At 35.1% G+C, this 27,626-nt stretch overlaps 1 protein-coding gene across 1 annotated transcript in view; it reads right to left on the reverse strand.

Annotated features, from left to right (window-relative positions):
- The window catches only part of LOC126979987 (LIM domain transcription factor LMO4), a 154,163-nt gene that overhangs the window by 35,633 nt on the left and 90,904 nt on the right, over nucleotides 1–27,626 (reverse strand). The window contains exons 3-4 of the mRNA XM_050829602.1: nucleotides 17,301–17,459; nucleotides 16,463–16,658 (exon numbers count right to left, since the gene is read on the reverse strand). Coding sequence (XP_050685559.1) covers nucleotides 16,523–16,658; nucleotides 17,301–17,459 — 295 coding nt within the window. The 3' untranslated portion in view covers nucleotides 16,463–16,522. The remainder of the gene's footprint in view (nucleotides 1–16,462; nucleotides 16,659–17,300; nucleotides 17,460–27,626) is intronic.

Genomic DNA, 27,626 nt, shown 5'->3' on the forward strand with positions numbered 1-27,626 from the left:
CCCTCCACAGTGCGGTTTTCAAGGAGCTCTCTTCTACGTACTACAAAGCTGTGGAATTAGCTTCCTTGTGCGGTGTTTCCGGGACGATAGGACATGGGTACCTTCTAAAAAGCGCGTACACCTTCCTTAAAGAGCGGCAACGCTCCTGTGATCCCTCTGGTGTTGCAAGAGAACACAGTGGGCGGCGGTGATCACTTAACACCAGGTGACCCGTACGGTCGTTTGTCCTCCTTTTCCATAAAAAAAGTCTATCTAGACATATAAATGAACTAAGGTTAAATATTTAAAAGGATTAAAATGAGTGCAATTACTATATTTAAGCAATAATTACAATGAAAATCAATAACATTTATGTATCCCGGGTGATTCGTACGTAAAACATGAAAATTTAATAGATATTGGTGTCAATATTGTTAATAATAAAATATCTGCATTACAATAATTACAACTACGCATTTTCCTCACAGGCCACTAAATAAAAAAATGAAATTGTGATGTTTTAATTACTAACATTAATGGCTTTAATATGAGTGTTAACGAGATGAAATGAGTGTAAACACGATCGTCGGGGCCGAGACCGCATAGAGGCGGGATTTTAATTAATTAATAAATAAGCTACGTGAATAATGGCTTCTGTCACCGGCGAAATACTGAAAGTTGGTGTTGGTTGATTACGTTGAGCGTATTCTTGATAGATTACCAAGTATTGTTAATCTATATGCTTAAATGATTCTTATGATATTAATATACTATAAGTTTACTAATAACAGGTATCTGAATCTGTACAGTTTGCACGCGTACGAATAAAACGGGGGAGTAGTATTACCAATATAGCGGGCTCGCTTGCACTTTTTAATCTTACGATAAAATGTAATGACCAGCCATTTTACTGTCCGTAATACATATTATTTGAAACTTTATTTACTATTTTTCTTTTAAGGAATGTGATTCCCAGCTCTGGAAGTTCTCTAAACGTCAGAGCTTAACGGAAATCAAACTCATGACTCGTTGCTTGCAAGATAGAAACTTGACTAATTACAATATCGGTAACTTAACAAAAGAACTATTTTTTAATTTGAATTTAAGTTAAATTAACTAATAAAAATAATAATGACACACTATTACACAAATTATCCAGCCAGAAACTAGGCATTGCCTGTACTATGGGTTTCAAAACGATATATTTAACACAATATAGGTACTTAAACATACGTAAATACTTACAAACCTTTATTCGAATACGGGACTTCTAGCTCAATAGACAGGGTCACTAACTAATGGGCTAAAAGGATAGTCTTAAAAATTGGATGTCTCTTAAATATTATTTCAAGAAAGTGGGAGTATCTAAGCGTATTTATTTTATATTTTTACTTCAGTTCAACTTCAGCGGGAATGGGAAAGACTTATCAATACTTTAATATTAAAACAGTACCAGTCACTAATACTTAAATTAAGAACCTTTTAAACATACACACAGAATGAACTCTATCATAAAATCAGCGAGGATGTAATAAAAGTAACACGTACGTTTAATAACCTCGATTATATTTACAATTAATTATATTAACAACACAATTTCACTTAGCGTTTCATTCGGCTGTCTGCTTCGCCGAGCTTTAATACACTCAGTAGATAAAGGTTTTCAGAAAAATTAAAGAAAGTAATCACGAGGATTACGTCGGCTACTAAAATATGTATTCGTCATAAAAGTGTGCGCCAGACTTTGTGTGAATAAATATTCATTATGACGTATCGTGGCGTTTTAGTGGAATTAAATACCATTAACGGATATCACACGGCTCGAGTAGCAATCAATAGAGGTGCTTTAATACGTGGAAGTGCATTCATTATACGATTGTGGGGTATTGATATCAATGTAGGCATGAGGCATATTACAAGAGGTTCCTGTACTGGAATAGGACAGAGTGCCAAGTGGAAGATAGATGAATACTCATAGGCAACCGCTTCAACCAAATACCACCATATCAAACCAAATATATATCAACAATTAACGACGATAACATTCAAAATTAAGTCTCGTAGACTGCAATACTTTATAAACTTGATGAAACATTATAAATATTGTTATATACATTCTATTGCTTTGCCGGTCTTATGTCAGAGGTCTTATCTTATTATCAGAGCTAATTACATTAGAAAGAAAGAAAGAAAGAAAGAAAAAACATTTATTTTAACACTCACACAAATCAAAAAGAAGAAACTTAAAAATATATACAAATATAAAAAGGTGTGGTGTTTAAAAAGGAGCCACTCAGCTTGTGTTTCAACACAAGTGTGCTGTAACGCTGATTTTCTGTGACCCCGTGTTACACATGAACTTCAAGGGCGACACCTCGCCTGAATTAAAGTATAAATTAACTTTTTACTTATAACAATTAACTACTTAACTAAACTTAAAAACAATTAACTACTAAACTAAATTTAAAAACAAGAACAAGCATAAAAAGTAATTATAATAAAAAATTCCTAACAATGACAAATAATAAGATCAAACAAAACAAAAAGCTCCTAGTCTCTTTGAACGCAACTAATGCTGGAATACTGATTTTGATATTCATGTAATAGAAATTTTTTCATTTTTAATTTGAGGGAATAAACAGATAATGAGGCTTTGAAAGGTGGCGGTATATTGTTCCATCACTTAGTTGCGTTATAACTAAAACTACCTTTGAAGGCAGCAGTGTGATGCCGACTAAAAGACAGAAGACCGTGTAGCGCCGCTCTGGTGTGGTACAAGGTATTCGTGTTGCTCAACCAGTTCAATTTGTTATATAAATATGCGGGAGCCTTAGATGCGACCACATTAAAAAGTAGAGCTGCGAAATGCAGGCGTCTTCTATTCTCCATATTTAAAACTTTATATTTTATCAAATATGGAGTAATGTGACTTCGCGGAGGAATGTCCCAAATGTACCTCGCGCAAGCATTTTGGACCCGCTGTACAGCATCCCTCGAACGGGCCAGAAGTCTTGGTCCGTAAACATTGTCTCCATAGTTTAATTTGGAGAGTATTAGAGTCTCACAAAGTTTAAGACGCAATGTTTCATTAATATATGGTCTAATCCGGTATAAAACCTTAATTCTATAAAAACAATTGGACATTATGGCATTGATATGTTTTTCGAACCTGAGATTCTCATCAAAGTGAATACCATTACATTATCAACAATACATTGAGAGGCAATATGCATTCGAAGCACATTCAGACATTGACGATCAAGAAAGCTTGCTTCTTAATTACAATATTAATAAGAGATCAATTAGTCAGGAACGTGTACAATCAGAAGACGTCGTCGGCTACATCGGGCTCAATATGTATGAACGTTGTAAAGCAGCGGTCTCGATCTTCATCCGGCTGAAAGCTTTCGACACTAATTAATTACTCAACTCGCTTTCAATTAAATTAACCCCAGTATCGGGCATCGACACGCAATGAATCGATCGAATGGATCGCGGCTGTCGATTACAATCGTCAATTTCTATCGATATATCTCGTTTATGATCGATAATTAGCGATAATTAACACGTCATGACTTCACTAAGGACACAAGGTCACAGATCATATATAGATAATTATGAGAGGTAGTTACAATCACACAACCCTTATTATATGGTTTTTTGTTAATCGCAATTATATTATATCTGTTAACAGACACCGTAGGGAGTATTTTTTTACTATGCATAAAATATCATAACGATCTTCATCGGTTTGTCCTTCTGTTACTCTTTAACGAATTTCTGTGGATATATTTGTGGCATCATTGTTCTAAAAAAAGAGTTGTACTTTTGGATAAAAAAATAATTAAACTTTTACTCTTAATGAAATTGGTAACAAATTTATAATGATCGACTAAACATCGAATGGCATGAGTCACATATTAATGCAAAATACTTAATTTAACTCTTCTGAGCCAAAAGTACTAATGGGATTGTTTCAGTTTAAAAATCACCTAAAAACAAATGCTTAAGCGTTCATAAAAGGTAATCATATCGGTAAGTTGAATATGAAACACTAAAACTAGATTGGCCACTCACAACAAGTTGCACAGAGTTTTGAACTCACCCCTGGCGGAGAAGGGGACGTTTTAATTACGGCGTTTAAGTAAAAGCGACGCTGCATCTAGCTCCGCGCCGCGCATTACACAGATTTAACCACCAAAAGCCTTCCACTTAGCTAATGAAACATGTTCGCTGCCTTGGCGAGCATTGTGACGACCGACCGACGTTCAACGAACGCGAGCGATTCGTTGCATCGCTTAGCTACAAATCCTCATTTACTTGCATTATTTTAATGGAGCTATTGTGGCCGGATGTCCTTTGTCGTGCGAACTGCGAATCCGGCGCACCGGACTGTGGGAACCTGCACAGCAGCACTGGCCCCGTTCGGAAGGTCGACTCCGCGTTTAACATAAAGCGCGCTTCAATTTAGGGGATTTGAATAGCTTCCTCGAACCCAGCATCAAAGAAATGAGATTTACGTTATCATAAGGCAGATAGACGCGGAAATGGTATCCATTTAACTAATTAAGTGGGACGAAGCCGTATGGTGGCGCGGCGTGCCCGGGGAGACATTCTTGGGCCTCGATAGCTCTAATAAGCTAAGAGGTTGTTCTCTTCGTATAAAAATGCAATCGGGGTTTGAGGCTCGGCCGCGACGATCGCGGGGCGAGAAAAGCGGGCGGTGTCGTTCAAACTTTTCAAATTTTCCACAAGCGCGCCGCTATTAATTTTAAATTAGAGGCGGAGACGTAAATTGCGGCCACATGTGAACGATTGGCGTTCATTAAAGTTGCCCGCTTTTGATTAATTTTTAATCTTTTATTAGTTCGTAATTGCTTTTAGTTACACTTTAGTCGAATGAAACTTTTAGGTCCGTTCATTAAATTTAATTAATAATATTATTTATAACTGGGATCTGGAATCGTTATAGTTTTAGTGTTACAGTACTAATACCAGTGGTAACGAAATGTTATTTGTATCGGACATATTTCGCACTCTTTCCACTTTCTTATCATTACAATATCTGCTACGTTTCTTGAGGGATTTTCGACGATCCTGCTTAGAGGCCGACAATGCTTCTCTGGTTTTGCAGTAGAATATGGGCGGCGGAGATCAAGGGTGATGCAGGAACTAGGGTGAGGTGACCAGTACGCGAGTTTGTCCTCCTCTTCCACAAAAAACACAGGGCGAAAAATTTGCACTGCAGGATCTATTTTTTGATTCAATTCATAATAAATAAATCAAATCAAATCAATTATTTAAATTTATCAGCTATCAACGTTACGTGACCTTCCTTCATGAGTTGATTAATTTCTAAGCCTGGTTATACTTGCTTCGTAATAACTGAGCCAGACACGAACTGCGAACCAATGAATAAATTACATACTAATTTCTTGACATACTTTATTTGAAGCGGATTACCTTGCATGTAATGATCGTATTAAAACTATTTTAATATCACATCTAATTATATGTCAGATGTGTAAAGTTAAGATTAATGTGGAACATTAAACATGAAATGTAAATTTTTATATATAGAAATAAAATAAATCACATTGTCTTAATATGGTGTGTATATACCATCAAAGATGCTCATATTCATAATCAAAGTAGTGGACATACCCACGTCTGGTCGAATACGAAATAGTCACTCATGTGATCCTGGAATGTACAGGAGTGGCCCGCTAACGGGCGATATCCTCGAAAACATCACTCAGGGAAAGTTCTGAACTTCCGGATGTATATTGGGTGGAGTAACCAGTCAAAACTGCACGGAAATATGTCGAATCAAGGAGCCCCAAACCAAAATATACCATATGAATCGCTTTCACAGTCACCATCCAAGAAGATAGTCTATTGATAATAATGTAACACGTTTTTACTTACCTTTATTACTTTTGAGTCTCGCTTATGCGTGAAAATTGTAAAATTGTAAGTTAAGCCACTTAACGGGAAATATATAACAAAATCTCAAGAGGCAGGCATATAAAAACATCATCAAAAATGAACGACTTTAAATTGAAATTGAATAGATCAATTTCTTGTCGCGAAATCACTAAGCGGAAAATTTGTATCGAGAAAATGACTAAAGATCACCAGAGTTAAGCATGTTTATTTTATAATTCTATTATAACTGCTATTCTAAGAAGACCGACCCAGTAATCGATTCGTAACGCGAAATAACGATCTGTTTTATAAACATTTAACTAGAAACAGATAAGTAGTGTGAAAATGATTACATCGCGTTCGTATCGTTGGGAACACGCAATATCGGAGAGTTCGACGCCCGTCTTGCGGTCTAAGGACAATTCATTAAAAGCATGCATAATATGTGCCAATTAATATCATTTAACTGATATGATTGTTTCGTGCATGAGATGTAAACACGCCTTGTGCATGTATTTTAATATTAAAACAAGTTTGTATTTAAATGTTCTTACAAGTCATAATCCAAATTAAATTACACAATATTTGGTACGAAATAAACTTTCTTCCTTTTTATAGTATTACAATAAACAGTGATGTTCTATTTACATGTGTGCAAAAGTGTGCTTGCTTCAAGACAGTATAAACACACTTTTCTCCTAAGTCGTGTGTCAACTGTCACTGTCCGAATCAAAACTGAACAGGATAAATGATTTACATTGCTGCTTATTCACCAAGAATATTTTAACAACAAATGCGGCAATGTATAGATATACAGCAGTCGAAGATTATTATGGTGTAGGTAATTCGTGACATGTTCCATAATTCAGCTTCGTTGTAATACGACATGTTTTGTATACTGTATAGAATGTCATTGACAATAAGGAAAAACTTTATACTAACAATGTCATTAATGTTTTAACATTTATTGAAGTAGGCGTTACTTTGCGGAAATCCATAATTATTCAAATGATTTGAGTTTTCTTTAGTGTTAATTCCGCCAATATTTGTCTATAAACAACTTTTAAGCTATGATATGATCACAAATCGGTTTGCATGTGCCTGCCTTCAATTGTCGGCTTAGTGCTTTTTCCCAAATGCACATTAAATTCCACCACAGTAATTATGGCTTAAACTCTCCTCTACAGCTAATGTTACAATTATATAATTGTATTTTTAATATAGATGAAAACACTGATATCTTCTTTTCAAACTTTCTTAATTTTAAAAAACAAATTTATATTGCTCTGCAAAATTTATATATTTTAAAATATCACATGTATTTCTTATAGTAATGTTGTGCCTACCTATAATTTAAGTACATTTAAACTATTTTATTATATTTGTTTAATTCTTAGTGCATAAGTTAATAAATTGTATTTAGTTGGTAAGCCTTTATGAATAAATAAATAAATAAACAATTCGACGTGTTTCGCCTCTACATGAGGCATCCTCAGGACATGTTGAGTCGCCAAAATCTGGCAGAGTCTCGTGTCATCATTTGAATGTTATAACATTTTCAGAAAAAAATCGCATAAGTGCAACAAAATCCGATACTAAATTTTAAAATTATCATCTAAGTCTGTAAAAACTCACCAATATATCATTTGAAACTGAACGTAATTACATATATTTGTTTCATAACAGGCTCGGCTGAGTCAACTAAGACTAATGTTATTGATATAGTGAAGAGGGCCCCAATTATTTTTGTGAACAGATCACAAGTTTATAATATTTTATAGAAAATATTCACATTACCAATCTAAATTATATATACTTACCATCTCTATGTCACCAGCTTTAAAAAAAACCGCATCAGAATAGACTTATTAATTTGGGAATTACGATGGCACTTTGCGTTTAAAAATAAGCTGTATCAAACTTAAAATAATGTTGAATCGAAACGGTTCACATAAATATTCGTATTCTAATTAAATAATCAGTGTTATAATTGAGTGTGACGTCATCAGCTGACAGATTTGGAAAAGTTCCCAGCCATATCATATTATTATTACAATAACTAGCGAATGAGAACAACATCTATAACAGATACACAATAAGACGGAAAGGGTAAGCGAATAGTTATTGATATTTTGATTGATAAGTCATAAACAGTCAGCCACGTTTGGCATTAGATTCTCAGTATTTTCATTCTTAGATAATATATACAAAACAAAGAGCCTTGCTCGGATTTTTAAGAATGTACAAAACTTGAACAAAAAAAAAACTAATAGGACATCTGGATTCGAACCGGGGTCTTCTGCTTTCCGGATCACCCAATGTCCAATCTGAGCTATAATAGTCTTGTATATAGTGGCGAAATTTACCTTTGTATTCTAATGTAATTGTAGCTGTTTCTCATTCAAACATGGATAAAACAATTTTTTTAAATTGAAACCTAGCTAGATTGACTTATCACCCCCGAAATCCCCTGCATACTTAATTTTATGAAAATCGTTGGAGCCGTTTCCGAGATTCAGATTATATATATATACAAGAATTGCTCGTGTAAAGATATAAGATATGGATAGAGCATCTTGCTGCTAGATGAAGATGAAAACTGGCCCGGTTTATTACTTTAGTGTGCGTGCAAGCTAAGTCTTACACTGGCGATTTGTATGTCACTTTGTGTTAGTGCGCGTGTATTGTTCAAAACAGAGGTTAACTGTTACCCTCATTTTTTTCGACGTTTTCACAGCTCTCACAGTCCAGCTAGACATATGAATGATCTAACTTTTGAATATTAAACCACTAGCGAACGGACACATTACCAAATCAACATTGTTTACATATCGGGCTGTCAGGTCGTATATTCGTCGTATATTGGTCGTATATTGGCTCACCTGTCGGCCACAGTCCCGCCGGTGCACAGTTACGATCAGACGGAGGTAGCCCGCAGCTAGCCCTTTGTGAAAAGATTCCCAAAGCGGGTGCGAGAGCACTTTGATCTCGTGGCCGGCGGCTAATTTCGAAAAACGTTATTTAATTAAGTTTCGACAAGTCGCAGTAATCGTGTTACAAAGCCGCCAGCTGGTCAGCTCTTTGAGCCACTCCAGCCGTGATTTTTGTTCTGAACGTTCGCGCAGTAAGCCCGCTGTCAAGTCCAGGTGTATTCCAATTAAAATTGCCTTTGACCACCATAGTTCACAGAGAGTTAATGCCAGCTTTGTTATTTGACTTACGTAGCTCTATTAATGGCAAAACTGCAGGAAGCGAATTCTAATTTAGTACTTTTTTATCGGCGCTTGGAAAGTGAGCTTGTATCGAAAACCTTTTACAAGAATAATATATAAAATTATAACAGGTAGGGTATCTATATAGCGTAAAGCTAAGATTGCAAATCATAGATTAGCATAGCTTCAATAGGACAAGGCGCAATATTTTTTTCGTATATCTCTATTTAATTGAGCTCATATATTACTAGCCATATAATACATCTAAGATGAAGAAAACATCAATAGCAATATCATAAAGAAAATCAGAAATTACGTTATTTCCTTGCCTGGCTTTCATGCATTGAAAAGTTCAATAAATTTAGAAGATTAAATTTGATACAAGTTTGTTGACCCAAGTGCTTATTATACGTTTACAATCGTTTCGTATTGAATATCGTTATTCGATGTTTTAAAATTATTTTGGGACAGTGTCTGTCTGTAATCTCGCAATGGTTCTAGATGGGCGACTATTTCTGTTCACTATTTCAGTCGGCCAGGGCAACACGCATAACATTGTATGACAATAATGGACACTATAGAAATCTAAACATTAAAGGTAATACAAATGTTATAAGTGCTAATTCCCTGCGCTGCAACTGTCACATAGATATGTATATATATATATATGTACATACCTTACATAGCCACGGACGCTTGCAACGCTTCGGATATTAAGCTTGCTATACCTACGCAGGTAATGTGACTTCTAGAACCTGTTATTTAGAATTCTATAATAGACACAAAAAGATTATGACGTAATTGTTGTATAACATCATTGGATAAGGCGTTTATAGTAAAATAATATTAAAATCAATTGTTAACTTTATTCGTATAAACTATAACTATATCAAAATTTACATTTCTCCGAACGTGTAGTTTCTCTATAAAGCAATCCGAAGTTTAGCATCACGGACTAACTTTAAAGTATGCGTAACATCTTTTTCCACTAAATCCCCTTAAATGTTTTTGAGGAATAGAATTGAATGAAAAATGTACCTTGAACGTCATCTAATAGTAAATGATAATTAACATACAACACGCGGGGCAATACATGAACACGCCTTTGAAAGATCTGTTTGAAGGTGCTCACTGATTATGAAATACATTTATGCAGAAGCAGGCCACGGATAAGTTATATATATCTTTCATAAAGAAGATAATAGATATCATAGCTTACAAGGAGGACGAGGAGGTGGCATCATATAGAGAAGGATGGAGAGAGTTACATAAATAAATCATGGCACAGAAACAGCACCGACAAGAGCTCTCTCTTAAATTAGATGAAGAGAAGAAGAAGACTCACTAAACAATCAATTGTATTGATTTTTTGTGAGCCTTGATAACATCATAACATATAATATTATGCTTTCTTAGTTTATTAATACATTGAAATCTGTGTGAATCGTCATGGATATATAGCGTAAAGTAGTTTACGTCAATATTTGTCAAATGCTGTTAATTTAACAAAAACTGTAAGTTTTATGAGTTCCCAAAATAAGTTTGGAGCATTTAAAGTTTGGAATTGGTTAACAGTGCATTTTGCAAGCGCCGCGGCCGCTACGCTCACAGCGTCACGTTGTTCAGCACGGAGAGCATCGCCCGCAGCCATCGGACGTTGGTCGTCTCTACGAGCTAATTAACTCTCCGAACTAACCCTGCCTCAGAATTGCTGTAATTACAAGTTTACTTCAAAGCCTAATAACGTTGGAAACATGAATTACAGATAATTAGAAAGGTTACTGATGAAAAAAGTTCGGATCAAGCTGTTTTATTTGTGCTTACTTTACAGAGAACTCTATTTACTACCTGGATATTTGATTGTGGTCAATCGGATTATATTGAGCTGTCTCCTGTCCAAAAATTAAAATAATAAATATCGGAACTAACTTTATGATGTACAATGAACACGTTATTTGTCACCATTGTGAGTGTCGATATGACAGGTTCCTCATGAAAGCGTTACAAACTCACATTAGGAAAGTAACATTGATTATAATAATAGATGGAATGTCAATTTTGTGTGTTTCAATAATTCTCAAAATTAATTACAAGAAGAAGTTCAAAACAACAGGAAATGTTATTCAAAGTCAAATAAACTTTATTCAATTGGCTTAGACTAAGCGCCTTTGAATAGTTACTACAAATATTTCGTTTAAATTACTGAATTTACCATACGTTCGTAAAAAATTGAACTTATGAGACAAACACACAAGAAACTCAACTGAGCGGTAAGCTTACTGACGTAAGCTCACCGCTCTTGCCATATACCAAACTCTCTCAATACTCACGGTAACCCGTTTCCCCAAAGATATTTATCGTAAAGTCAATATTTTGGCAAAACGGGACAAAATGAACAAAAAAATGGTATGATAATTATACCACGTGGTATTGACTAGGTATTTCACACTTGAATTAAAATTATTATTTTCTTATTTTAGTTAGTAACCACAAACACAAACAGTTTTAAAAATGATGATAATAATCTGAGAATTATAATATGGTTAAAAATTGATGAAAACCATTGATGGTTCAAATTTTATAAAATTTATATTATGATAAGTTTTTTTGTATTTAAAGGTTAATTATAAATCAATTTTTATGTAAAACAGCGAATAAGTAAAATATGTATTAATATAAACTCGTTGAAATAAATATTTCTGATGAAGAACACTTGCTAAACGATTCCTATTTTCAACCCAAAAAATATTCTTTACAGTTTTGTGAAGCTAGGAAGGTTTCAATTCTGACGTGCAGTTCGACGCCTGGCATTAATTCCAATCAAGCCGAAGTCAGGGCAAACGTCCACTTCTTTTAGTAAAATAAACAGACGTATTCATCTTGTGTCCATCAAGATACTCCGAACATCAGTAATGAAAGGATCCTCAAAGCTGTCTGTCAAATACGATGTGTCTGTCAAATACGATAGCTGTCAAACCAGTATTTTTTATTTAAATGCCATCGTCTTCTATATATCAACGATTATGATCTCGGTAGATGAAAGAAATATTAATGTATACTGACACCAGACAGATATAAACCCAGAAATAATTCTTAATTTATTGTAATGTAAAGATGGCCAAATTAATCTAATTGGATTGGGAACCATTCCGACAAAAATTTGTTTGAGTACTGCTTAAGACAATTATTTTCATAATATAAAGATGTTCAGCTGATTGTAAGTGATGTGCCATGCCCGCCACTATGCGATGCCGCCAAGGGCCATTCAACACAAGCCCTTTTCACCTTAAAACATGACGTATTAAGTCTTAGTAGCGTAATAATTCTCAATCTAAGGCACCCTCCAAAACCAAAAATAAATCGAGCTTGAACTATAGTGATGTGTTGTTGGTTTAACTACCTGAATAACAAAGTTTTATCGACTATTCTCTTTAGAAAGAGACGCTCAAATATTGTTTTGGTTACAAAGTTAGTCCTATCACTTACGTTTCAATAACTCCATTTTCAAAAGCGTCTGATAATCATTGAACAGATTAATATCATTTCTTCAATATCTTGTTTGCTCAGTTCAGTTCCATTCTGTTTCACTTGTCGTGTTTTAAACTGACACACAGCAATGCCACTTTAACATTTTGTATGACAATTAGTGCCTTATTAATATTAATTTCAGTTCACAAATTAGTTCAATTTTACTCGCTATGAACTTGCTATGTTACATTTTAATATAGTTACGAAATTGTAAGCCAAATCGGGAAATACCTATTGTACATTAAAATTTGAGAAAACAATTTTATTCTATTCTATAGTAGGCTTCTTTTTAACTAATTTTTAAAAAAGGAGGTGGAGTGTTTTATTAAGTCATGTTGACTCGACCTCGACTTGTACAAAAAGTTAATGTTTTTTTTTTTTAATTTACAATATTTTTTAATTCTATTTAAAAATGCCAATATCGCTCAAAAATATATATTTTATTTATATCGTCTGCGTTCGTTAAAAATAACATAAAAAGCTAATGAGTTAAGAAATTTACTTCAACACATTTTATTTAAAATATCTTAATAGATTGTACACTTAATCGGCGATCATCATTTGATTTCTATAAATTTTAATAATACCAGTCTCTATCTATATCAAAGCTTTCGCCTTATTAATATATTAATTAATATAACAATACTATACATAATATACATATATACTACTAGCTGACTCAACAGACGTTGTTCTGTAGATAATAAAAAAAATACTCTTTTATAGGAATTTGTCAATAATATTTCAAAACATCAAGAATTATTTCGTAAAAAATGCTCCCTCTTGTTATAATGAAATTGTATCACAGCGGAACTGTCAAACCTTGCGTCACTAAATTCTCACATAGAAAAAAATTCCATACAAAAAAATATTGAAAAAAAAAATATATTTATGGGTCCCAAATCGAAATAAAAACTATCCTATCTCTCAAGTCGGACCAAACTGCACTTCATGAAGTAATCCCCATTAAAATCCGTTCATTAGTATAGGAGTCCATTGCGGACAAACATCGTGTCACGTAATTTATATATATTAAGATATATAATCTACAACCATATTTTCTTATATTATTTGCTCATTCTTGAAAGAGTACACTTGATAACAGTGGACAAAATTATAATTAATAAGCCCTTTAGTGAATTTTTCATTGTTCCTATTTCGGGACACGATTATGACAGGTAGGCCTGCTTATAAGTTTGAGTGCCTAGCCTAGAAACTTCAAAGTTCCTCAAGTAATTGCTCTTGAAACCACATACAGGCCTACGAGAGCTTGCAGGTTTTGCTGGATTTCAGTTCTAATTATATTATCTCACTTCCTCATATAAACAATCGACGCGCACATTTTGAAACCGAATTTTGAACTTATACTTCTTTTGGCGCGTCACGGGATAAATATCAGAGTGAATTATACGATGTGCGCGCACAATGACACGCCCCCGACGATAGCTGGTCATCTAGACCATTTGTCTCATATATCCAGGTACCAAGCCTCTTGTAACGCATATGTTTACAGAACCACAAAAAATTGTTTTATTACGCCAAAGAAATATAACTTCTTGCGTGAATACATAACGAATTTCTTATTTAATACATTTTAACTAAAATCAAACGAATGCACTAAAAAGTAAAAATATTAAATGCGTATTCTGTTACAACTTAATAATCAACTTATTTTTAGAGTTTTCCTTAGTTAAATTAAATGAAAGATATAAGCCTACCTAAAACCCAATTAAATTATTAAAACAATTTAATATAGTTTCAATTATTGTTATTTTCTACCTTCTCCTTCTTCGAAGACTGTTGAAAACTGTGTATTTTAAGAATGACAAATTGTTAGTGTCATTCATTCATAAGTGTCATTTCCGTGACCTACGAGAATAAACTGATTTTGATTTGATTTGATTTGAAGTATGATTAGTTATATGTATAGTAAATTAGTTTAATTATTTTATATTAGCGATTGGTTTTGATAGCTGCTGGTGTCTGATTACACGTTCTTTTCTGGATCGTAGGAATGATTAATAATTTCTTCTCTCCTAAATCGATTTGCAGGGCGTTAATGTAATACTGTATTTTCTCATTTGATCTCCGTATAACAATTATAATAATATTGAAACAATGTTACACAATTTATCTAACCTCAAACTAGGCATAGCCCGTACTATAGGTACAAGACAACGATATATTTCATACAATACTTAGAGAAACATGAGTGTTTATAAAGTATATATGTATACTTGTAACATTCATGACTCGGAAACAAACATCCACATTCATCATATTAGTTTGCACCTACCAGGATTCGAACACGGAATATCTAAGTCAGTACCATCACTAATCACTCAGCTATAGATGTCGTCAAAATTAGAACCGTAGACTTCTAGAAAGCATTTATTCTTGAAGATTCTAAAATAACGATCGTGTGAGATGCAGCAACATATAACATAGCTCATTCCGTGACCTTTCTTGTTATTAATTAGCGTTTGTCGTGACTGTGGGTTAGCGCTGGCAAACAATTAATATTGATCACTTGTTACTAGTTGGTAACGAGGCTGGATCTGTTTATTAGGAGCTGTGACATTCCGATAACCTTCCCGATAACTGCCACTGTATATAATAATAATAATATTAATATTGACACAATTTTACACAAATTACCTTAACTCAAACTAGGCATAGCCTATGTTGGGATTTCACCAACACAGCTTTACTGGTAAACAAAATTTAGTATATGGTATCACTTATTGGGTTGTACATTGTTATCGTTAAATGTCAATGCCAACGGTCAGCGCTCTCACTTCGTCTCGAGCGCTCGTTATATTAACTCGTCCCCAACAATAGTGGGTACTGGGTAGTGCCCAAATATACAACTTGAAACACTTCAGTGAGTTTCTTCTTACGCCAACAAACCAGCGCATCCCTACAACACTAAATGGTCCTTCGAGCCGGATCTGAACCAGTGACCTATGGATTTACAGTCCACTATGGGTGCAAAACGATACATTCAATACGATTAACTTACTTAAACATACATTAATACGTACAAACATCTATGACTCGGAAACAAACAACCACATTCATCGTAAAAATTTAATGATCGATCGTTGAGGAAGGACCACTAGGCTACATGGATCGTCATTAGAATGTATAACAAGGTAACTATTACCACAAGTAGATTAATTAGTAGTTAGTTTTATGGCAGAGGAGGACCAACGAGCGAGGGTCACCTGTTTAACGTTAAGTAGCTCAGAAGATAATTAAGAATATTTGTGTTAATGAATATTTCTTAAGTTAGAACCAAGAAACTATGTATGTATGTAAAGTAAACTAAAAATTATATATCTATTTGTATTCTATTTTCTCAGATGATAAATTCTCTTTTGTTTCACTAAGTTACAAATCACTTCAGAGATAAAGAAGTTTATACTTAAAAAACCTTTTGATTGATATCTATGATATATCTGCATCAATGACAAATAACGACACAATTATCATTGACAGCCTATCTGTTTTAAATCACTTAAGATAATTAATATTGTTACGACGCGACGTACACAAACCATTTATTATTCAGCAATATGAATCTGTGGTCGCTGGCTGCCCTATCGCATGGTTTTACGAAGCCATAGTGCACTCGCGAAGACCATACAGACAAGCTCTTGGATCAAGGGATCTTGTAGTAAATGCATATGTACATCGCTCCACAAAAGGCTTACTAACACGACTTAGTCGAGTAGTAGGCATTATAAGTTTATGTCTGAGCCTGGTGTTAACTATATGGTTACACCAGGTTCACCCGTCAGATATCAACCAACCTCCTCGAAGTCTCGCTGCGTGCGGGGCGCAGGCCCGGTGTGCCCGGCGCCCGGCGGGGCTCACTCCCGCGACCTCCGCGGACGCCCCACCTTGCCCTTCCGCACGGGCGCTCCGGGACCAGCTCCGGAGTTCGCGCTCTTCATTAGTTTCTGCCAATCTTGTTCGCACACGAGTGAACCAGCCAGCATATAGTACCTGAACAATAACACATGGTGGGTATACTTTGATGAGAAACAAGAGCCAAATGAGTCACTCTTAATTGTAATACGCATTAAAATTCTACTTTTGACGTGTTAGCCATTGCTAAGCTTACTTTTGGAAGCTTACATTATGGTATTTTAAATTCTAACTTCTCGCTACATTATAATTTCAGTCGGAAGACGTCGACTGCTGGACAAAGCTGGTCTAATAAAACCTCATCGATCTATCTTGGCCTACCAGCACTCGTCTACCGGTACGTGGCCTCCATTCGAGGACTTTACCGACTCAAATTCCTTTCACTTGTAAATGAACTGAGTAATGAATTTCATCCCTCGGTATTTCTACCAGTGGGAGGTATCTTTGGCCAAGATTCCGGCGAGGTGGGTACCACTGCGGCATTATTGGGTTTCTGTATAAAAGGTGCTATAACTTGTAAAATTCTTGGGCTATGGATCTTAACATCTTGAGTCATACTCAAAGTGACGAGCGTATATCCCGCGATAATGCGTCTCGTCTCGTCACTTTGTCTCTTACAACAAATCCCAAACGTGACATGACGATGATGTGATTCTTCATCGAGATTAAGCGGCAGCCAAGAAGTTCATAGCGTTAAGTTTTACGTTAGATAGTAATTACCTATCGCCCTGCATGAGGTGCGAGCCGCACTTGGAACACGCGAAGCACTTTATGTGGAACACGTGGAGGGGTTGTTGCGGCGCGTTCGTCCTCATCACGAACTCACTGGCGGGGATCGCCTGGCCACAAGCTGCGCACGCGCCGCCTGTGCCGAACATTCTGCGAACAACACAACACAATATTGAACATGTCGTTAATAATTGCAACATTACACAAATAAAATTTGAAAACAAAATTTTATGAACGATAAGGAACTCGAACCCGTGACCACTCGCGCTCTTTCCAACTGAGCTAACCGTCCGAGTGACGTATTGTCATAAAATCTTGTATGCTTTGTTCAAATCTATCGGTGCGACTTCATCTACAGGATTCACGACTAATTGTTTAGATTAGATTAGCAAAAGCGACATCTCAACTTCCTAATATGCAAAGATTGGGGTTGAGAAGGTTATCAACCGTTAAGTAGAACCTGTAGATGAAGCAATAAGCTGAGAGTCGTACACATTTTATGACGATACGTCACACAAACGGTTTGTAAGAGCGAGGTTGAGGTCGTGGGCCGCTTCGTTCTATTCGCAAAATTATATTTTAACATTTAATTTGTGTGATTATGGATCCCAGAAGTGAGGGTTATCACTTTAGAACATAACAAATTGTTTAGAATTGCATAGTTATTTTGGAGATAACTGATACGCCCTGCTTAGGCAGGTAGACTAAATGATGAAGGTCATCGCTATTTGGCTTGTTTCGTCTGCGAACTACTGCTTGGCGATAGAAAAAGTCGTTGGTGATACATAATACGTAGCACGCACTATTGAGTTGGGAAGTAAGCTCATTAGTGAGTGACGAGAGACGATATCTTTATTATTTAGTAATTTCATTTAATTCTTAAACAATTTTATAAATTAATATTTTGTTTTAATTCAGTCGTGTGCTCTAAAGCCACTCGATTTATTTATTATTTGAAAACATCTCTCTTTAACCAAAGCTCTCCACCGGCATACGAAGTATTTAGTCAAATATATATTCAGGCCATTTGCATATAATACCTAAATGAAAGCGATATATATATATATATATATATATATATATATATATATATATATAAGGGTAGCAAGTACGGAGTTCGTACGGGAACGGTCAAATCACAAATATGAGGCAAAGTATATAATTTCATGCTTCGATAAAGAAAACTAAAAATATAAGTTTGATATTTAGACATCGGTAACCTTTAGTGTGGCCACACGAATATAGCCCGCTTAACATTGATGGATTGACAATAAAGTGAAGTAACGTATACGATCAATCTTGATTGACGCAGATAGCATTTATATTTGCTTAATCGTGAGGATAAATTGATGAACTTTTGTGGTTTATAAATGATATTTTTCTGTTTGGACACACAACAAACAACATTAATCAATTTCTTATTTATGCTAAAAAGGCAACACTTCAACTTGACGCGGGAAATAAATTAAATGGATTTTTTCAGTTTAATTAATATAATTGTAGTAGGTACTGTTTACATTATTTACAATTAATATGTAGATATCGCTTTGCTTTTTTCACTTTATTTTTATATAAAGTTATTGTAAAACGTGGTTTTCCACTGATATTCATTGATATCAAAGTGAGGTAATGTGTGATACGCCCTGTCCACACCGGAGTACCCCGTAAGGATTAATGAAAAACTCAAAATCGGAGCGGCATCATAGCTGCGCTGATCGCTTAGGCTTAAACATACGGTCAGACTTGGTAGGGCCGGACCACCAGGCGTTCCGGTGGGTGCCTACCACCAAGTAGTCCGGCGCCGTATTCGGTACGGTCCGGACAATTTTGTTTTTTTTTTAACAAGATTTTGTTCGATGGACAATGCGACACACCATCGAATATAGACCGCGTCCAATTGTTCGCACGTACCAAGTCCGATCATGTGATTAGGCTATAAGATGTAAGTCTCAACAGCCCAGTAACTTCACTCACAATAATGCTTGAACAACTGCTGCTTTGTGGCAGATAAAGGCGACCTTAAGGTAGCAATATAAGAAGTCTCCTACTGTTAAAAATCGCAACAGAACAAATCCAATACGATCATCAATTTTCTTAGTCGGTATTTCATTAGCTAATTAGCATCACACAAAGATGTTTTCACATCTGTCGGGCTTTTATGAGTCAATACATTTAATAAGGACTCTACAAATTGGTTACATTAAGCACCGAAGCTATAATGCAAGTGTAAATTTACTTAAACTGGTACCCACGGCTGCAAGAACCAAAACATCTGCGCCATTTGATAGCCCCAGTTAATACTTAATGAGTAATCATTGGCAACCATTAGCGGGCCGGATACCAATATTATTTACAGTATATTAATATCGAAACAATTCAACTGAACGCAATCATAATTTAACTACCTGACTCGGCCGCGAGATAAATTTGAAAGTCTTAAAAGATAAATTCATTTCAATCACTCGCTGCAAATAGGATTTCATTTCATTTACTCCGGTAAGAGCGTTTTCAATTAAGGAAGGACCGACAACGAGTAGGTATTGGTGTATGAAGGTAACATTAATTAAACTGAGCCAAGACAAACATGTACGAATCTATTTGTGTTGGACGATCGTGCGAACGATGTGCGAAACACCCCATAAATATATATAAATTACTTGATTGCTACTCTTATATTTTATCTATAGACTACTTAACGGAACGGAAATAATAAACTTTGGAAGTACGAGACAAAGAAATCGTCACCGGAGGTAAACACTAAAGCTAGGACTATTTATTATGAATACTACTGTAAATCAAATCATTTTTTTATACTTTATCTAACTAAACATGGTGTTCACTCTGAAAAAAAATTAGTTTTTCTCTTTAGAGTTTCAAAACATAAGATTTGTAACAGTAAGACAAGATCTTGACGACAATTGGTCCGTTAATGGAAATGGCCCATCTTTGGTATGTCTTTGAATACTGATTTGTGACAAAAAACTTATTTTATTCACCCATCTTTGGTATGTCTTTGAATACTAATTTGTGACAAAAAACTTATTTTATTCACAACCGCTTCAGTAACATTCCGACGAAAACACTTGAAGGAACACTCAGGCGGGCGTGTCTTTTTGCGCTTTAGATACGAATGATCGCTCGCAGTTATTATAGGTCATTAGATACTCAAAAACACACACGAGATGATATAAATTGCAAGTGAAAAATTTATTATTATGATTATTGCAATGAAATATATAATGTGTTTATCATATATTGGCCGGCCACACTCTTGTGATGCAAGACAATATGGTCGGCGGTGATCACTAACAACAATAAGAGAGAAGAGGTGGAAGAGTGAGTTAGGGAGACTCCCTACGCTCCTTTATGCACTCTTCCATAAAAAAATATACACAACAAAAAACCTAGATCGTATTAAGGCGTATATATAATATATAATATCGTCTCCGCTTAATTAAATACTTTAAGCTTATATACTAACAACTGTAGGTACTCACTTCACAAAACATTATTGTACTCAGTTGCGAAAGACTTAATGAAAATAGCTGAATAATCTGAAAACGAAACACCGTTCTAGAACTTAATATTTCATTGAAAAACTTATTACATCTCAAAGTAATATACGAGGGTCTTGTATGAATTTGTTTTATTTATTCGGTCGTAAATTTCGCAAGTTTAATCAACTCTCGTACATTCCAAAGGGCACCATCTGATATAGAAACTGATATCAGGATTTAGTTTGAATCCTTTTACTCGCACTCTCCATTTTATTTACGCAACGACAAATTCGATTTCTCATATAACTTTAAGGTCGCCTTTCATTTATATTTTAGATATTAATTAACGTGTGTCTAATGAGGAAGTTTCTCCGCCGAAGTTTATTTTCGTGACGTGTAAATTGAATACGTCGCGAATCCTCATTCATTTAAGATGAAGACTGTATCTTGACATGTTATTTTATTCATTACGGGGACGTCTCCGCGCGGTGCTGTATACGTGTCGCCTTCAGATTGTTATAAGGAACATAATTTAAAAGCTCTCGACGAGATCATTAGTGAGTCGAATGAGAACAGGTGAAAAGGATTCTCATCCATTCTACACTTGATCTTAAGTGCGAATATTGTTATGTTAATAATATAACTCCTCCATGAAAGAAAATTTTGTTTTGACTATAATATAAATATGAAGGATTATTCCCTCTTTACATCTTTCACTGGTAAGACAGTTGGCGATAAATTGTCAGCTATAGTTATTCTATAGAATTACTTTTAACTGTTGCAGCCACTATTCATAATCAGGAACAATTATATATATCATAGTTAAATATGGATACAGTATAGCCTCTTTGCTGAACGATTCATTTCTCCATACACAAGTACATGTGCCTTCTCAAACACGAGAAAAACGGACAATTGGCTATTAGGACAGTTAACTCCTTGAATGGCGACCACGTACCAGAAAACAAAGTGTTTGTACGCCCCCCACAAGATGGGCTGATAACCTGGTCAAGATCTCCGGAACACGTAGGATGAGGTATCGCACGACCGATCATTCATTCATCATCACATTTGAGGGGACCAAAGATCTCCATGATGATCGGTCTTTGTCCAGCATTGAACGTCTTGTTAAAGATTGTAAACATTTATTGATCCAAATTATAATCTACGGCGTTACAAAAGGTTGTAATGACAAAGTTATTTAAAAAAGCAGCGCGAAGCCAATTAGACATAATATTAAAAGAACACGCGCCATTTAATTCGCGCTCTAATATTGTTTTACAGTCTTATTCTGACTATATATTCACAATAACAACGAATTATGAAACTCGGAACCGTGTTGTGTCTTAGAAGTGTTAATTTACCATATATTTATAGCAGAGTTGAAATCCACTAGTCGGCTGTATTTTGACCATCTGTCTCTCTCTCTGGGGTCGGTCCCTCACGCCTGAGGAATATATATATATACATATTTTTTTTTATATATAACTAGTTGATCCAGCAAACGTTGTATTGCCGTAATAAGAAGAAAATCAATAATTAAAATTTTTGGGGTATTAAAATAGATGACGAACGATTCTAAGACCTACGAAATATTAACTCCTGGGATAGTTAGAAAGATTCTAATTAGTTATACATTTTAAACTATTCTTTTAATTTGATTTCTGAACGATGGGGAACATATCAAAGGAAAAACATAATTGTTGTTTTTATTTAATTCCGAGCATTTTCATATTTATTCAGCTTTTAAACCTTCCCTGGACTTCCACAAATCAATCAAGACCAAAATTAGCCAAATCGGTCCAGTCGTTCTCGAGTTTTAGCGAGACTTAACGAACAGCAATTAATCTTTATATATATATATATATAGATAAAATGGTCGCATAATGCCTTTATTTTATTTAAAGTATGTCTACACCTATGCTAGGTAATCTACATTGATGCCTCTACTCTGTTGTACTATAATATGTACTACTATATGTATGTACTCAATTACTCTTGTGCTTTTACTTATAAATTTACATTTTTTTTGCTTACTCGCGTAAGGCATTTAGTAGTTGTCGTTTGAGTATTTTTGTTTCATCACTTTGCATATATTGTAATTGAAATGATTTGTAAATTTAATTGAAATAGAAACCTGTAATACCATTCTGTTTTGAAAAGAGCAACCTTAGAGTTTCTTGCTCGTTCTTCTCTGAGGAAATCTGCCTTCCGAATGAGCTGTATGAAAAAATGACATATTTCAAGTGTAGTAATTTACCTATCAAATAAAATATTTTTGATTTGATTTGCGTCTCTAACAACAGTGGACGTTTGGATGAAGAGTCTTTAATCTGGTCGGTCCATATTGTTGGAGAACGACCGCGCGATCTTCTACCGCCGTTATTTCCCTTTCCATTTCGACCGAAGGCTTACGGTACACTACCGCTTAAGCTTTATATAAACAAACGTGCGAGACAGAAGAACATCTCTAACAGAGATACAGCAAGATAGAAAAGATAAGCGAATCTATAATAATTACTGCAATCGATTTTGATTGACATGCCGCCATACACAGTCACGCCACTCTTGGAATTAGTTCCTCAGTATTTCGACCACTAGGTAACCACCACCACTAGCACATTGACAAAACAAAATGAGTGACGTCATTATCGGGCTGTCAGGTTGTGTATACACTAGTATTGTACATATACAGGTGCGACTATATTAAATACAAATAATTCGCTTTACAATAAATATAAAATACAAATAATTACGCTTCTTGGTTATCATTTTTATGAAATTCTTCCGCCTGACGTTGGACCCCTCTGGTCTTGAGTAAAAAAGAAAAAAATCCAAAAAATATATATATACATCATTTTATAATTCGAAAGTGATCGTCATACAATTCTATAATTTAATATCTATTAAACTTAATGATATTGAACTTGTTTCATAAACGTTCGATATCAAATACATTTCGTGTTGTTTTTTTTCTGCAACGAAGATTACAAAAGTATTACATAGAGATCTATTATGTGTTTAACTTTTACTCTCAGTAATTGAAGGACGTGTTATTGACATGATATTGCTAATATACTTAGCGTTGTCTTCTTATTGTTTGTAAATTTCTGTAAATTTTCTTCGGTAACGTAATTAATAAGCAGTTTGAATAGATCACGCCCTGTCAGTATTTGGAAAGAGTAGTATAAAGAATGATTTGATGAGATTGAATGGAATGGTGGCTGAGCGGGAGTGGGGGGCAGGGGGGAGGGAGCATTCTACTTGTTGCTGATCTTGAGGGATCTGATCGCATTGAGCCAATAAGATGCCGATCTGTTCATCCATCAATTTACGACACTTCACTGCATTATTTCCTTGTCGTTTTCATTATAAAGGTAATTCTTAATAAGACGTATGCAACTACTATCATTCTATAACGTATTTTGGTTATTGTTTTAATCAGTGTTTGCCACGCTAGTTAGTGTAACTAGGCATAAAGTAGAGGTGTTATCGGATGTCGTTATAATCACAATGCATGTTAGACGCAGCTCGCGGCCTCGAGCCTCGCACTCTGCAGGTCGGTTCTCCGTGATCGCTGCTCGCTGCTCGGTGCTGGTGGATCAAGTTAGCACGTCGTTAGTAAGAAACTCGTTAGCGTCTCGGCCGAGGCGGGGCGACCGTCGACAACCCAACTATTTGCTAATGACGCGTGCCGCTCCGGCTCGTGTCAGTGATACGCGGCCGTGCGGCGGAAGCGGTGGCGGTAGCACACGCGACAGCGGTGATCATCGAAACATAGTTTTAACACCAGAAATAGACATAAGCTCGAAGTTCTAAATCTTAAGCTGTACAAAGTTGGTGATTAATTTAAATTGGATAGATATAAAACTATTTAATACATTGCCACAAAGTATTCTTGACTTGCCTATACAATTTCAAAACAAATAAAAAACTGCCATATGAAAAAATGGTGTACTAGAAAATCTAAGATTGTTTGAGTGATAAAAATATTTGGCCAGGCTAATGATACTCTACTCATCTATATTTTATATTTGTAATCTTTACTTTAAGTACTTTTTCTAGATATGACGTGCAATAGAATTTCGCATTTGAATTTAAATTTTGATAAGACTTTAATGTATTTGGGAGTACTCATTTTGGTACGTAGGGTAAACAAATTTCATGAAGTGTCATAAATAAATATAACAACATTTTGAAGTTGTCGGCAAGCGGCGAGTGTATATTATTAATACGCCGATCAGAGAATGAGCGATAGCGGGCTAGATAGCGTTTTATAACCATATGTTACTGAATTTGTATAAATAACCTTTCAAATACTTAATATTTTCGCCCTTATAAAGTGTGAATTTTATTATTGTTGAACAGTTTATTATTTAGTTTGATACAGTCCTGGGGCAGTTTGTGACTTAACTGTCAGATTAAATAATATAATAATATTCACTTATTTAAATAGTCATCGGAGTTTTAAGTCAGATAGATTTGAAATACTTTTATATATGCGTGGTGTTTTATAAAACAAAAATATATTTTTCTTTTAATTTATACCTACATCATAGTATAATCATACCTCATGCATGTTTTACACGTATGATGATATATACTATATACATACTATGATGTAGGTATGTATGATAATCAGGTAATTTAATTCAAAATCACTCATCAGTAATTATAATTAATGTATTATTAAAATCAGATATGTTTATTATTTGCGACGCAATATAAAAAAATAATTGTGAAACGATAAATTAACAATCACATTTGTGCTTATACTTTGTACCGTCTTGGAAATACCCTATAATTAATCCGGCTGTATCTAACTTATTATATATTATAATATCTAAATATTTATCTCATCTTCTTCAGGGCTTCCAAAAAAAACGAAATCTGAAACCAATATTATCTATCAGTCATAATAATTTATCATTGGCCTAACATCAACAGTTCTTACACCAAAATACTAATATTTGAAATAAGACTCCATGATTGAATCTCTTCGTCAATCGCTCCGCTTATCGACATGACCGCTTCTTGGCACGTTCTTAAATATTGAATATTCGACACATAAAATAGCTTTATTGATAGAGTAAAATACTATTATACAAACGATAGAATAGTCAGTTCAATTAGAAACTATTAACTAAGCGGTCAATATTTTTTTTTCATGAACAATGAACGTTGTTCCTCGGGTTCGGTCCGAGCGCTCTATCCTGTTATTTCACTACCTACCACGAAACACAATAATGCACGCAGGTTACTGTGGTCTCCAGTTATCTGATCCCGACTGACCCCAGTGCAAACAAGTAAAAAAATTGTGTCTCTAGGTTTGTTTCATATCTATGCTAAGCTAAACCACAACTTCATTTCAATTATCAAAGGGCCAGGGGAGCTAAAAATTATTTCAAGAAAATTTAGATCCAAAGTTTAGCTTTAATATATTATATTCTAATTATTATTTGATCTGACTGAATGAATGAATGGCCAGTCCCCCTTAAAACGTGCTGTGCAAAGATCACGAAACATCGGGTAAATTACAATAAAAATGCAACTTTTACGCAAAAAACAAATGTTAAAGTTAGCTTCAATGACACGCACACGATCTTAATCCTTGCAAAGTAATATATTTAATTGTGTATCACTCGCTTTAGTCAAAGAATATGGATTAGTTAGTTTAGACAATAATGATCACTTGTATTCGAAGTATCGTAAGAGTAATATTTTTATTCGTTTGATGAGACTGTTGTGTTGCAATCTAGTATTCAAATTGACATAGCTAGTGACTGGTGAAACAACAGCGGCTCCAGAGCAAGTTCCATAAACTCGTTCCCAACTCCGACTCCCCCTGTAGGTACACACTCTATCGGCGATTTTTAATTAAGTCCCCTGCGAGCGTCGAGCAAAGTAACACCATCAATTCATTATCCTAAACTCCGGCCCGATTGTTCCTCGCTCGCTACTTACGCAAACTTTCATTTTAATCAAGCGTTTAATTAAAAATTATCCGAGAAAAACAAAATAAGCCCGTTAGGGCGGCATGAAACTAATTAAGGCGCATGCGATGAGCCGGCTAGCCGCTGAGAGCGGGCGGGCCGCTTAGCGGAAGTATCGCCGCGGGTGGTGTGGCCGCGCGGGGCACTATTGTTGGAGTCTGACTGATATAATTGATAACGAGACCAATAACGCGTACTACACTATCTTAACAAGTTGCGGGTTCGTCCCCGCTGAGAGCGTTACATACGTCGAGTAACTACTGCGTGGTACGAATGTTTAATTTTTAATAACGAAGGACATCGAACCACCTCTAGCACCGATTGAACATTGTGCAGTGCTCAGAGGACTTATTCGGGTATACAATCGATTTCCACCGCAGGCGTCATGTTGATATCTATCATTGTAGAACAGCACGTGATCTGAGAAACTTCTTGCCTCACACATACACTTTGTGGAATCAATTACCGACAGCAGTTTTCCTGAACCGATACTACTTAGGGACCTTCAAGTATAGAAGATACTCCCATCTTAAAGGCCGGTAACGCATCTCTGGACCCCTGGTGTTGGTGTTGGGGATGTCTAAAGGCGGTTGCTTCTTCTTATATTAAAAAAAAAAGTTCTATTAAAAATCCTATTAGAATTAAAATTTAATCAGTTTCATTTAAAAATAATAAATAATCAAAAGTCATTACAATGTAATCTAGATCATCGCATTTAATAAGAGGGAACAGAAATGTTTTCAGTTCTGTATTTAATAAGAACATAATTTTGAAAGTTAGCTCTAACCAATAACGCTTGAACTTTTATAATAAACGTTAATTTGTCA

The sequence above is a fragment of the Leptidea sinapis genome, chromosome 4 (assembly GCF_905404315.1).
Source record: "Leptidea sinapis chromosome 4, ilLepSina1.1, whole genome shotgun sequence".
NCBI lineage: Eukaryota > Metazoa > Arthropoda > Insecta > Lepidoptera > Pieridae > Leptidea > Leptidea sinapis.